At 39.4% G+C, this 14,714-nt stretch overlaps 1 protein-coding gene across 3 annotated transcripts in view; it reads left to right on the plus strand.

Moving 5' to 3' along the window:
- Positions 1–14,714, plus strand: part of LOC134347212 (probable ATP-dependent RNA helicase DDX60) — a 172,994-nt gene that overhangs the window by 49,219 nt on the left and 109,061 nt on the right. For all 3 annotated transcript variants that reach the window (XM_063049505.1, XM_063049507.1, XM_063049506.1), the window contains exons 14-15: positions 4,781–4,959; positions 7,894–8,052. In XM_063049505.1, the coding sequence (XP_062905575.1) occupies positions 4,781–4,959; positions 7,894–8,052 (338 nt within the window). The remainder of the gene's footprint in view (positions 1–4,780; positions 4,960–7,893; positions 8,053–14,714) is intronic.

The raw sequence follows: 14,714 nt of genomic DNA on the forward strand, positions 1-14,714 counted from the left end.
GGCAACACATTCCACTGCATGTTTCGGTATACATGTGGCAAATAAAGCTAATCATTAAAATCTTTAAAACGCAACGATATCAACTGGTGAATGGTTCTGGGAACATTCACAAACAGATGCAAGCCAGGCTGAGCCATTAAAATACTTGTAGAAACAGGAAGGTTAATGGCCTCATTCTTACAAAGGTACATTGGGCCAACAAGATACACAAGAACTGAGAAGGAAGGACTTTCCACACCAGTGATGCAGACACAAATAACAGACTGCCAATGCATATTGAGCAATAAATGGAAACATAAAATAATAGAAGATTGCTGCAATAGGGCGCTGGAGTGTGGTGACACCTTGCAAGCAGCTCCCTACAGCAGGGGTCCCCAACTTCTTTTGCACTGCGGACCAGTTTAATATTGACAATATTCTTGCGGACCGGCCGACCGGGGGTGGGGGTAGGGTTGCCAACGGACAAGAGTAGCAGTGACATATGTTGTGTTTACCCCGAGAAAGACTACAACGACCATGAAGCCTTGCACAGGCATCAGTGTGCATGCATGTACGTGCTGATTTTTCTCTTCTACAAATTGTTTTTGGCGATTCTGTTCTTGGGGGGGGGGGTGTTAATCACGACCAGAATATAGGTGATAAGTGGCTAATACACTCAATTTCGTTTCTAAAATGGTTTATCTAACAAATTTAATATTAAACACATAGCGCATATTTTCCTCGCATGAATATAGTGCTAAGTCAATTATCAGGGGAGCTTGAAGTAAGTGTTGAACGAACTTTCAGTAGAAGTGGTAGAGGCAGGTTCGATATTATCATTTGAAGAAAAATTGGATCGGTATATGGACAGGAAAGGAATGGAGGGTTATGGGCTGAGTGCAGGTCGGTGGGACTAGGTGAGAGTAAGAGTTCGGCATGAACTAGCAGGGCAGAGATGGCCTGTTTCCGTGCTGTAATTGTTATATGGTTATAGAGTATGTCACTTATAAGTCAATAGCATCATAACATTTTAAGTAACGGTTGGATATTAAACACACAGCACATATTTTCCCCGTATGAACATATAAAATAATTGCAACACACCAATATCGCTGAATCAGTGGGAGCCCTGGGCTTATTTCCCTGCAACAAGACGGTGATGGGAGACAGCAACACTCGAAGGGGGTTCCTTATGTTCAGTCTATTCCACAATTTAGTTTTCGTTGCATTCATTGCAGAAAACCTCACTTTGCAGAGATATGTTGATAATGGAAGCAACGTTTTCAGTGCTTTCGCGGCTATCTCAGGATATTTAGCCTTGACTTTGATGCAGAATGCCGGCAGAGATGTTATGTCAAACATACTTTTCAGCCCGTCGTCATTTGCAAGCTCGAGGAGTTGATCTCCTTCCCGCACTGACATGGATAACGCGCGGGTAATGACCTTGCATGCGTAATGGCTCAACAGTGGGCGTGACAGGGAATGAGGAAAGGTTTCTTCGCAGCCCAGTAGCTCATGCTTTGTGGCCCAGTACCGGTCTGCAGCCTGGTGGTTGGGGACCGCTGCCCTACAGGTCTCCTCACTATTATTGTAATCAATCTGCTCTTTTCAATGCAGTGTGGAATTATGTGATCTCTATGAACAGTATGCAAGACAAGCTTTTCACTGCGTTGTGCTAGCTAGGACGTTTTTCTTTGGAGCAAGGGAGGATGAGAGGTGACTTGATAGAGGTGTAGATCAAGTGTACTGTTCTGTGGTGTACATTCTATGTGGGATGTTGCCATCCTACTAGAGCAATGCAAATTCTTCTATTTCTTTTGACTCTAAACCAACCTTGTTTTATTTTTATTTATTTATTGAGCAACAACACAGTACAGCCTCTTCTGGCCCTTCAAGCCACCGAGCAATCTCCCGATTTAATCCCAGCCTAATCACAGGATAATTTACAACGACCAATTCACCTACCAAACAGTGCATCTTTGGACTGTGGGAGGAGCCCAGAGCACCTGGAGGAAACCCATGTGGTTACAGGGAGAATGTACAAACTCCTTACAGGCAAAGGCAGGAAACCCAGGTTGCTGTGTTACGAGAATAAACATAAAATTAAGATGTTTTGCTGGCCTGGGCTAGCATCAGTGGCATCAGCAGTTGGTCTACCACCTGCCCTCAGGGGAAGGAGAGATAAGGAACAATGGAGCAGCGTCTGGAGATGTGTAATGAAGGGATGTGGGAGGGAGAGCTGTCTGGAGCGGCTCCCCCCTTTGAACCCTGAACTGTTTGAAGTGATGGACAGGCGATATCCCAGCAGGGGGATAAAAAGGGGACAGGTTCGCTAAGACGGACACACGCCACCCGAGGTAACGAGACCCTGGAAGCGGTACGCTTCTCACGAGTGGGTGGAAAGGTACGATCAGCGGGAACCCGGTGTGTGTCCGCCCTTGCCTGGGTGCCGGGTTCACTGCAGAGGATCGACCGCATCTGGAGGAGGGGTCACAGTCGGTGACCTCAGGTGACATCGCCAAGGACCTGCCCAAAAGCTGTTTGTGAGCCATCTCGCTGGTCTGTGAGCCATCCCGCTGGTCTGTGAGTGAAGCTGTGCTGAATGATGAGTTGTTCCTATTCTATGTCTCTCTTCCCCCACCTTGTCCATCGCCATGGCAACGATTACTGCGAACTGAACTACACACTGGACTGAACTTTGAGTCATTTTGAAATTGGTCATTTAACCCCTAGACAACGATAGAGCTTGATTGATGCTGTTATCTTAATTCTGTGCACATGTGTGGTTATCATTGTTGAATTGTTGCATTTATTATCCTTTCGATTAATGTGTTGCTTGTTTCTTTAATAAAACTTTCTTAGTTCTAGTACTCCAGACTCCAACTGAGTGATCCATTTCTGCTGGTTTGGCAACCCAGTTACGGGGTACGTAACAGCTGGTACTGTAAAGCATTGTGTTAACCATTACATTACCGTGTTTTATGGGATGTGGGGCTCCTTTGTAATCAAGGTGCAGAAGCTTTAGAGAAGGCACAGAGAAGATTTACCAGGATGCTGCCTGGACTAGAGAGCATGTTTATGAGAGTAGGTTGGATAGGTTGCAAACTGGGGCTTTTCTCTCTGAAGTGAAGGGGGGATGAGGTGACTTGATAGAGGTGTACAAAATGTTAAGAGGCTTAGATCGAGTGCTTAGCCAGAGACTTTTTCCCAGGGTGGAAATGGTTAATTCGAGGGGATATAAACTTAAAGAAATTGGAGGCAGAGTATAGTGGGGATGTCAGAGGTAAGTTCTTTTAAGAGATCGTGGTGGGTGCCAAGGACGTTAGTAGAGGCAGATAGATTTGGGGCATTTTAACAAAACTCGTAGATTGACACTTGGATGACAGAAAAATTGAGGGCTATGTAGGAGAGGAAGGTTAGATTGATCTTAGCGAAAGTTATGGTAGCATAGTGGGTAATACAATGCTTTACAGCTTGGGGCGTCGGAGTTCAGAATTCATTTCTGGAGTCTTCTGTAAGGAGTTTGTACATACTCCCCATGAACATACTGGTTTTCTCCAGGTGTTTCGGTTTCCTCCCACTGTCCAAAGACATACTGATTAGAGGTTAATTGGTCGTTGTAAGTTGTCCTGTGATTAGGCTAGGGTTAAATAGGTGGGTTTGCTGGCGTTGTGCTTGTTGGGCTGGATGGGCCTGTTCCTGAACTTGAAAGCCTGAAGGCACACACTCAGCAATTCAGGAACAGCTTCTACCCCACTGCAGTCTGATTTCTAAATGGACATTGAGCCAATGAACACTACCTCACTACTTTTTTGTATTTCTGTCAGTGATATTAAAGCCTGATTCTGTACTCTGTGCTGTAGAGTTCTATGTTTGACGGTATGTTCAGATGTTCAGTGTTCTATGTATCCTGGTACATGTGACAATAATAAACCAACTCCAAAGTACCAAGTGACAGTGAAAAGCTTGGCTCAGCAGGCCATCCACACAGATCATTCCGCAACATTAGTACGTCAAGGTGGACAAGGGAAAATAAAGTACAGAACATAGTGTTACAGCTGCAGAGAAAGTATGGTGCACGTGGACAAAAGGAAGCAAGGGCCACAACTTAATCTTTATCTTACAAATTACTTAGTTACTGCCCATTATGCCAAAGGCATTTAGGGCAGCAATGAAGGTCCTCCATCTCTGGAGGTGTTCAGGGCTTCCTTGATCATGTCAGTAGCTTCCTCTCAGTTTTCATTACTGCCAGTCATGCAAGTCCTGGGTGGAGACTCAGGAATACTATTGCACTCAGATGTAGAAGGATTCTTCATTGCTATTTCCATAACAGTTTTGTTTGACCAGTCAGGGTGGTTAGCCTTGAGTGAACTCCCGAACCTGGTGGACCACTCTTACTCTGGCCTCTGTCCTCTGACCTGTTTGGCATGGGTGACCCTACCAAGAACCAAAGCATAAAGCACTGACTCCAGCCAGCACAGCTCTCCAGGTCATTGAGGCATGCAAACCTCCAAACCACGACAAGATTGTGGTCCTCTTGCAAGAGGGCCATTAAATCATCTTATAACCATAAGATAGAAACTGTCCTTCAGCCTGGTGGAGAGTGTTTTCAAGCTTCTGTATCTTCTGCCCAATGGGAGGGGTGAAAAGAAAAAATGTCTCGGGTGGGAGGGGTCTCTGATTATGTTGGCTGCTTTCCCAGGGCAGCAAGAATTGCGGAGGAGGGGAAGCTGGTTTTTGGGATGGACTGTGTTGTGTCTGCACCTCCTCCTGACATTTGTATCCACATTATTCTGAGCAGCGCCGTCCCTAAGAGACATGAAATCCGCAGTGATGCTGATGCACAGAATCCACATGGTTCTGAGCCAGTACGAGGAGCATCTGGACCCAGGACTACTAACCAAGTTGGCTTCTTACCTCAAAGATCTTGGATTCCTGAACCTCAGAGATTCACTCCTGGAAAGAATCGATGAACATCAGGTAAAGCACTTGGGAAAGGTACAGCACAGATAGAGGGTCTTCATGTTTTTCGAACTCCTGTCCAATTCATCCCATTCCCCGTTTCTCTTCTCCCACAGCACACCTTGTACTTTACAAAGATATTGGGTGGCAAGGTGGAGATACGTCTCTACCAAAGGAAGTATAAGGCGCTCCTTCCCTCCGCTAGCCTGCAGGTCACCCTTGGGCAAGGTGTAGCACCTGCTAAACCCCCCTGATCAGGGTCACGTGAAACCATGGGAGCAGGTGGTGGATGGTCATCTGAGCAGCTGCTGCATATCACAGTTCTTGGTTTTGTGACCACTGATGCCAGGCAGACGATCTATGAAGAGTATTGATAATGGCTGGGGTCACCCATCTTGTAAAGATGCTGCCGAGAAGAAAGCAATGGCAAACCATTTCTGTAGAAAAAATTGCCAAGAACAATCATGGTCACGAGGCCATGATTGCTGCATTATATGACACGGCACATGATGATGATGACGATTACCATTCTAATAGATTGGTCATAGCACAGGAAGGTTACTGCCCAACAGCTTCAGCAAGTTTGATCCTGACCTCGGGCACTCTCTCCTGATGACTTTTCGTGTTTCAGGGCAGTGCACTAGCGCAGCGGTCAGTGCATCGCTTTACAGCACCAGTGATCACAAATCAAGGTTCAATTACCGCTGCTCTCTATAAGGATTTTGTACGTTCTCCCTGTGACCAGGTGGATTTCTTCCAGATGTTCCGGTTTCCTCCCACAGTCCAAAGATGTACAGGTTTGGGGTTAGCGGGGTTTGGCAGGCTACGCTGGCGCTGGAAAAATGGCAACAATTGAGGCTTGTGTCCAGCACACCGTATTGGTCATTGATGCAATTGACACATTTCACTGTATGTTTCAGAGTACATGTGACAAATAAAGCTCATCTTTCCTCTGGGAGCTCCAGTTTCCTCCCACATCTCATAAACTGAGGTGGGTGGTCAACTGGCTGCTGTGACTTGCCCCTTGAGTGTAGGTGAGTGGTGGAATTTGGAAAGAGTTAACGGGAAGATGGGAAGAAAACACGGGATTCATGTAATCAATTTGGAGGGCCAAAGCTGATAGATTAAGTAGGGGCAGGAGATGGCAGTCATCTTTCTCTCTGGTGATAAACTTTAGGAAAGTTACTCGTTCTCAGATGGGCTCACTTGCACACATTTCGTTCACCTGAACATCAATAAAAGCAAATTTACTAGTATGTTGCCAGGACTTGAGGACCTAAGTTAAAAACCATAAAATACAGGAGCAGAATTAGCCCATTTAAGTCTGATCCGCTCCCTCCTGGTACCCTGAAACCTCTTAATAATGGAATCCAACATCTTCCCAAACTCTGGAGTAAGGCTAACTGACTTACAATTTCCTGTCTTTTACCTCCCTTGCTTCTTAAAGAGTGGAGTGATACTTGCAATTCTCCGGTCCTCCAGAACCATTCCAGAACCTAGTGATTCTTGAAAGATCATTACTTTTGTCTCCACAATCTCTTCAGCTACCTCTTTCAAAATGTTGCTGTGTACACCATCTGGTCCAGGTGACTTATCTATCTTCAGACCTTTCAGCTTCCCAAACACCTTCTCCTTAGTAATACTAATAACACTCACTTCTGGGCAGTGTCTTGACAAGATGGGTGACCCCAGTCATTATCGATACTCTTCAAAGATAGTATGCCTGGTGTCAGTGGTCGTATAACCAGGACTTGAGATACTTTATACTTTATTGTTGCCAAACAATTGATACTAGAACGTACAATCATCACAGCCATATTTGATTCTGCGCTTCCCGCTCCCTGAATTACAAATCGATAGTAAATATTAAAAATTTAAATTATAAATCATAAATAGAAAATAGAAAAATGGAAAGTAAGGTAGTGCAAAAAAACCAAGAGGCAGGTCCGTATATTTGAAGGGTACGGCCCAGATCCGGGTCAGGATCCGTTCAGCAGTCTAATCACATTTGGAAAGAAGCTGTTCCCAAATCTGGCCGTACAAGTCTTCAAGCTCCTGAGCCTTCTCCCGGAGGGAAGAGGGATGAAAAGTATATGCACCAGCTGCTCATATGACCATCCACCAATTTCTCCCATGGCTTCATGCAAACCTGATCAGGGGGCTAAGCAGGTGCTACACCTTGCCCAAGGGTGTCCTGCAGGCTAGCAGAGGGAAGGAGCACCTTACACCTCCTTTGGTAGAGATGTATCTCCACCCCATCACCCTAATGGGATGGGGGAGAAGAAAGAATGTCCAGGTGGGATGCGATGACCCAGATGGAGTCCATTCTACCCATCAGGACCACAGCGGCTCTCAGTTTCTTCCCACAAATCATATTCTCCCACTTATTATCCTGTAACCTATTTTCTCCTAAACGGTCATCAACTCTAGACTCTCCACCACAAGGGTAATTTTCTGTGGCCAGTTAACCCACCAGCTCCCATGGCTTTCAGATGGGTGAGGGACCTGGAAAACCTGGTGGGGAAACCCATGTGGTCAGAGAGAACATGCAAACTCCAACAGACAACACCCAAAGTTGGAAACAAATCTGGTTCACTGAGAGTAAAAAAAATGAAACCATAATGGAATGAAAATATGATTGTGATTTAAAAAAAATATTTTGGTTAATACTATGCTGGATCAAAATGTAAATTAAAGCAGTGTACACCAAATTATTCTGGTTAAAAATATTTTAACACTTTGCAGGCTGCCTCCCTCTGACCCCGGACGTCTTCGGGTGTGTCGTTTGCTGATGCAAATGATGCATTTCACTGTTTCGATGTACACGTGATAAATAGATTTGCATCTTGAAACTTGATGTAACGTATCTGTGGGATAAGTTGAATCCACAAAGATTTACTGGTTACTAGTTACTAGTGAAGCTGATTAAATATCCCGTTTTATTAATTACAGAAAGAAAAGGTGAAGAAAGAGCTGATGAGCGATCCCAAGGTTCCGGTTGGGTTAGGAGCAGTTCGTTTTCATCTGAAACATATGGGTCCTTTTCTAATCCGGGATGAAAGGAGCGATCCAGATCCAAGAGTCCGACATTTCATACCGGACACATGGCAGGTAATTTCCAATGTTCAAAGATCTGCAGGGGCTAAAAATCTGAGTCAGATTTGTCACTAGCTTATGTGACGTGGAATTTGTTATATTTCAGCAACAGTACAATGTAAAGACATAAAAACAGTTATAAATTACAAACAAAATAAATAGTGCAAAAAAAGAATAATGAGGTACAGCGTTCATGTGTTCAGGGAACACTCAGAGATCCGAGCAGCAGCTGTTTCTGAATTATTGACTGGGGTCTTCAAACTCCTATACCTCCTCTCTGATGGGAGAGGGCATGTCCTAGATGGTTTTATTTAGTAATGGCAACTTCAGACCCCCGACGTTCTTGAACCTCTAGCATACTGCTAGTGTCTTTTGTAGTGAAGGCTGATGCAAAATACTCATTCAGTTCATTTACCATTTCCTTGTCCCCCATTGCTACCTCTCCAGCATCGTTTTGCTGTGGTCTAAAATCCACCCTTGCCTCTCTTTTACACTTTATACATCTGAAGAAACTTTTGGTATCCCTTTTAATTTTATTGACTCATATTCCATCTTTTCTTTCTTTTTTAGTTGCCTTCTGTTGGCTTTTAAAAGCTTCCCAAGCCTCTAAGTTGCCACTAATTTTGCTCTATCATCTGCCCTCTCTTTGGCTTTTATGTTGACTTTGACTTCACTTGTCAGTCACGGTTGTGTCATCTTGCCCTTAGAATACTTCTTCTTTGGGATGCACTGTATATATCCTGCGCCTTCTGAATTGCTCCCAGAAATTCTAGCCATTGCTACTCTGCTGTCATCCCTGCCAATGTTCTTTTCCAATCAATCTTGGCCATCCGGGTGACTAATTAACCTACTAACCTGTACATCTGTGGAATTTGGGAGGAAACTGGAGCACCTACAGGAAGCCCATGTAGGCCATGGGGAAAACACACAAACTACTTACAGATGCATCAGGAATTGGCATTGTAATAGCATTACGCGAACTGCTACCATGCTGACCCATGCACATATGTCACAATGCACAACCCTGAGATTCATTTCCTTGCAGGCATTTATAGAACATACAATGAAACACAAAAGAGTCAATGAAAAATGACACAAAGATGGACAAACAACCAATGAACAAAAGAAGACAACGGTGCCAATTAAAAAATACAAATAATAATAATAAATATTAAGTAATAAATTATATTGATAACATGAGTTGCAGAGTCCTTGAAAGTGAGTCCAAATGTTGTGGAATCAGTTCAGTGTTGAGGTGAGTGAAATTATCTGTGCTGGTTCAAGAGCCCGATGGGTAATAGCTGTTCCTAAACCTGGTGATGTGGGATCTAAGGTTCCTGTACCAGCTTCCTGACTGTTCCACACCACCAGGTTCAAGAGCAGTTGCTTCCCTTCAACTACTCATTGTTTTTTTTTAAATATAATTTTTATTGAATTTTCAAAAAGAATACATGAAAAAAAAATCTACCCTCCCCCCGCATATATAGTCCTACCTAAAAAGAAAGAAAAAGAAAAAAAAAGGAAAAAAAGAAAAAAAAAGAAAAGAACCGCCTGGTTATTGGAAGGTTTCCACATGCTCCATGGGATTCAAAATGAATTTGGTATAATTATTCGTTACTTCCCCCAAGCGACCTAAGTCTTTATCGGAGCACTTAAATATGCCATCCTATCTTTTGTAAATAAGGGCGCCAAATATTCAAAAAAGTTACATATTTATCTCTTAAATTATAAGTAATTTTTTCAAGTGGAATAGAACTAGCCATTTCATTATTCCAACGATCCATACTTAAATACGAATCAGATTTCCAAGTAACTGCTATGGTCTTCTTAGCTACTGCCAATGCAATTTTTATAAATTCTTTCTGATATTTATTCAATTTAAGTTTCGGTTTTATCCCTTCAATATCACCTAATAAAAATAATACAGGGTTATGTGGAAGTTGAATTGCAGTAATTTGTTCCAATAAGATTCTTAAATTTATCCAAAAGGGTTGAATTTTAAAACAAGACCAAGTAGAATGTAAAAAAGTACCAATTTCTTGATTACACCAAAAACATTTATCAGAAAAATTTGAATTTAATCTATTTATTTTTTGCGGTGTAATATATAATTGATGTAAAAAATTATATTGTACTAATCTAAGTCGAACATTTATTGTATTTGTCATACTGTCAAGACAAAGTCTTGACCAATTTGTTTCATCAATAATAATATTCAGATCTGTTTCCCATTTTTGCTTTGACTTATGGGTTCCTTGTTTAATTGTCTGTTCTTGAATCAAATTATCCATACAAGAAATAAATTTTTTAATTTTCCCTTTTTGAATTAAAATTTCAATTTCATTAGGTTTTGGCAAAAATATTGTTTGACCCAGCTTACCTTTTAAGTAAGCCCTTAGTTGAAAGTAACAAAAGAAAGTATTATTAGATATTTAATATTTATCCTTTAAATTGTTCAAATGACATCAATATACCTCGTTCAAAACAATCTCCTATAAATTTAATCCCTTTTTGGTACCAATTATATAAAAGTTGATTGTCCATTGTAAAAGGAATAAGTCTGTTTTGGAACAAAGGTCTCCTTGCTAATAGAGATTTCTGTGTTTCATTATAAACATTTATCTTATTCCATAGATCAATCAAATGTGTTAATATAGGAGATTCTTTCTTTTCCCGTATCCATTTAGATTCCCATTTATATATAAAATCTTCAGGTCTATTTTCTCCTATCTTGTCTAGTTCTATTTTAATCCATGCTGGTTTTCGATCATCGAAGAAAGATGCAATAAATCTGAGTTGATTTGCTTTATAATAGTTTTTAAAGTTTGGAAGTTGTAACCCTCCTAACCCAAATTTACATGTCAATTTTTCCAATGATATTCTTGACATTTTACCTTTCCAAAGAAATTTTCTCACACATTTATTTAACTTTTGAAAAAATTTCTGTGGCAATTGTATTGGTAATGTTTGAAACAGATACTGTAATCTAGGAAATATATTCATTTTTACAACATTGACTCTACCTACTAATGTTATTGGTAATATCATCCATTTGTCAAGATCTTCTTGAATTTTTTTCAATAGTGGTAAATAATTAAATTTATATAAATTCTTTAGATCATTATCAAGTCTTATACCTAAATATTTTATACCATTTACCGGCCATCTAAATTGGGTTACTAATCGACATTGACTATAGTCTCCTTTAGTAAGAGGTAAAATTTCACTTTTATCCCAATTTATTTTGTAACCTGATACCTTCCCATATTCATCCAATCTAGAAGATAATTTATGTAACGAATATTGTGGATTTGTTAAATAGATCAAAACATCATCAGCAAAAAGATTAATTTTATATTCCTCCTGATGAACTCTAAAACCCATAATATCTGGATCAATTCTAATTAGTTCTGCTAATGGCTCTATTGCCAATACAAATAAAGCAGGTGATAGTGGACAACCTTGTCTAGTTGACCTTTTTAACTGGGATGGTGTTGAAATTTGAGAGTTTGTCACCACTTTAGCTTTAGGGTTAGAATTTAAAGTTTTAATCCAATTTATAAAAGCTGTTCCTAACCCATATTTTTCTAGTACTTTAAATAAAAAATCCCATTCTAATCTATCAAATGCTTTTTCTGCATCCAAAGCTACTACTATACTCTTCTCATCCCTTTTTTGTGCCAAATGAATTATACTGAGTAGCCGAGTTACATTATCTGCCAATTGTCTATTTTTAATAAATCCTGTTTGATCCATATGTATTAATTTTGGTAAATATTTAGATAATCTATTCGATAAAATTTTTGCTATTATTTTATAATCCGTATTCAATAAAGAAATAGGCCTATATGATGCTGGTTTCATAGGATCTCTATCTTTTTTTGGCAATACTATTACAATCGCTGTTGAAAAAGATTCTGGAAGTTTATGTATTTTTTCTGCTTGACGTATTAGTTCCATAAAAAGAGGAAATAATAAATCTTTAAATTTTTTATAAAATTCAGGTGAAAAACCATCTTCTCCTGGAGATTTATTACTTTGGAGTGATCCTAAAGCCTCTTCAACTTCTTTTAATGTAAAAGGCATATCTAATCCCTTCTGTTCTTCCAAATTCAATTTTGGAAGAGAAACTTGTGATAAAAACCTTTCTATCTCATTAACATCATTTTGGGATTCTGATTGATATAATTCAGAATAGAAATTTTTAAAAGTTTCATTTATTTCAAGAGGTTTATAAGATATTTTATTTGCCCTTGTTCTAATTGCATTTATTGTTTTGGAAGCTTGTTCTGTTTTCAACTGCCAGGCAAGATTTTTATGTGCTCTCTCACCTAACTCATAATACCTTTGTTTAGTTCTTATAATTGCTTTTTCCGTTCTATATGTCTGAAGCATATTATATTGTAACTTCTTATTGACAAGTTGTTTTCGTATTTCTTCTGACATATATCTTTGAGATTCTTTTTCTATTTTTGTAATCTCTTTTTCCAATTGATCTAGTTCTGCCATATATTCTTTCTTAATTTTAGACGTATAACTTATTATCTGGCCCCTAAGATATGCTTTCATCGCATCTCATAATATAAATTTATCATCCACTGAATGAAAATTTGTATCCAAAAAAAATTGAATCTGCTTTTTCATAAAATCACAAAAATCTTGACATTTTAATAATGCTGAATTAAATCTCCATCTATAAGCCACTTCTTCCTTATCAGCCATTATTATTGTCATTAATAAAGGGGAATGATCTGATAATATTCTTGCTTTATATTCCATATTTTTCACTCTGTGTTGAATATGCATTGATAATAGAAACAAATCTATCCTTGAAAAAGTTTTATGTCTATGGGAATAGAACAAATAGTCTCTTTCTTTAGGATTGATTCTTCTCCATATATCAATCAGATTTAAATCCTTCATCAATGATAAAGTTAAATTTACTACCTTCGATTTTATAACAGCCTTGGTTGATCTATCTAAGACTGGGTCTAAGCAAAAATTAAAGTCTCCTCCAATTAATATTTTTTCATGCGCATCCGCCAAATTCAGAAAAGCTTCTTGTATGAATTTTGCATCATTTTCATTTGGTGCATAAATGTTCATAAAAGTCCATAATTCAGAAAAAAGTTGACAATGTATAATCACATATCTCCCCGCAGAATCAGTTATTACATTTTGTATTCTAATTGGTAATGTTTTATTGATCAAAATTGCTACTCCCCTCGCTTTTGAATTAAATGAAGCCGCAACAACACTACCCACCCAATCTCTCTTTAGTTTCTGATGTTCTGTTTCCGTTAGGTGCGTTTCCTGTAAAAAAGCTAAATCTATCTTCATTTTTTTAATATGTGTTAAGATTCTTTTTCTTTTCACTGGTCCATTAAGTCCGTTAACATTAAAACTCAAAAAATTCAATAAATTAGTCATTATTCTTCACAAAGTTACTCCAATCTAAAACATTATTTATCTTCTCAACTTTCATAGTTCCTTGGGGAATCTCTTTAAACTTCACCATGTTGCTATGTGTCTCCCTCCCAACCTTCCAGGCAGAAAGAAAAAAGAAGAAAGAAAAAGTACAAAAAAAGAAAAAACAAAATACCCCCCCACTAATGTTGTGAACGAAAGGATACATAACACTACCCCCCTCCATTTTGCGGGTCGTGGCAAAAGCCACGCTTGCACACATGACTAGCATAGCAATCGATCAGTGCTTCTTCCAGCTCCCCCGCAACAAAAAAAACATTATATATATATAGACAAAATTAGTATTACTCTTCCCAACTAGTATTCCTCCAGTCTTAACCTTTCTTACCCCCCTCGTATAATTAATAATATATTTATACATTTATCCAGCTTCAAAAATCCATCAAGTCCATTCTTTAACCCAATCTTCATCTTCAATCTATCTCACTCTCCTGGGTTTGTTCTTGTGTCTGGTGAGTTTTCAGAGAATCTCGCACAAACTGCTCTGCTTTCTGATAATCATCAAAAAATCTTTTTTCTCCACCAGACAAAAAAATCTTCAAAGTTGCAGGATAACGCAGTGTAAATTGATAACCATGCTCCCATAGGGTTTTTTTCACTGGATTAAATTTCTTCCTTCTCTTCAAAAGTTCGTAACTTATATCAGGATAGAAAAAAAAACTTTGTTCCCTCCAATTATCAATGGCCCTTTTCTATCTTTGGCAGCTCGAGCAGCTGCCTGTAGAATCCTTTCCTTGTCTTGAAATCTTAAGAATTTTATTAAAATCGATCGTGGATATTGGTCATCTTTTGGTTTTGGTCTTAAAGCTCTATGTGCTCGCTCAATTTCAATTGATCGAACCTCCTCTTCCATTTGCAAAACATCCTGGATCCATCTTTGAAAAAATTCTATTGGTTTATCTCCCTCCATACCTTCTTCAAGACCAACAATTTTAATATTATTACGTCTACTAAAATTTTCCAACATGTCCACTTTCTCCAAGAGTCGGTTTCTTTCCGAATTCCAGACAAGCAAATCATTTTCTGTTTTTTCCACTCTATCATTCATATGCCCCATTGCTCTTTCCATCTTCTGAAGCTTCTTATCCATTTTGTCCTGTCTTGCCATAACTTTATCATAGCACATCTTCGTATCTCTAAGTTCTTCTCTTACTTTTCTTAATTCAGCCGTTAATTGCAATATAGCTTCT

The sequence above is a fragment of the Mobula hypostoma genome, chromosome 5 (assembly GCF_963921235.1).
Source record: "Mobula hypostoma chromosome 5, sMobHyp1.1, whole genome shotgun sequence".
Taxonomy (NCBI): Eukaryota; Metazoa; Chordata; class Chondrichthyes; order Myliobatiformes; family Myliobatidae; genus Mobula; species Mobula hypostoma.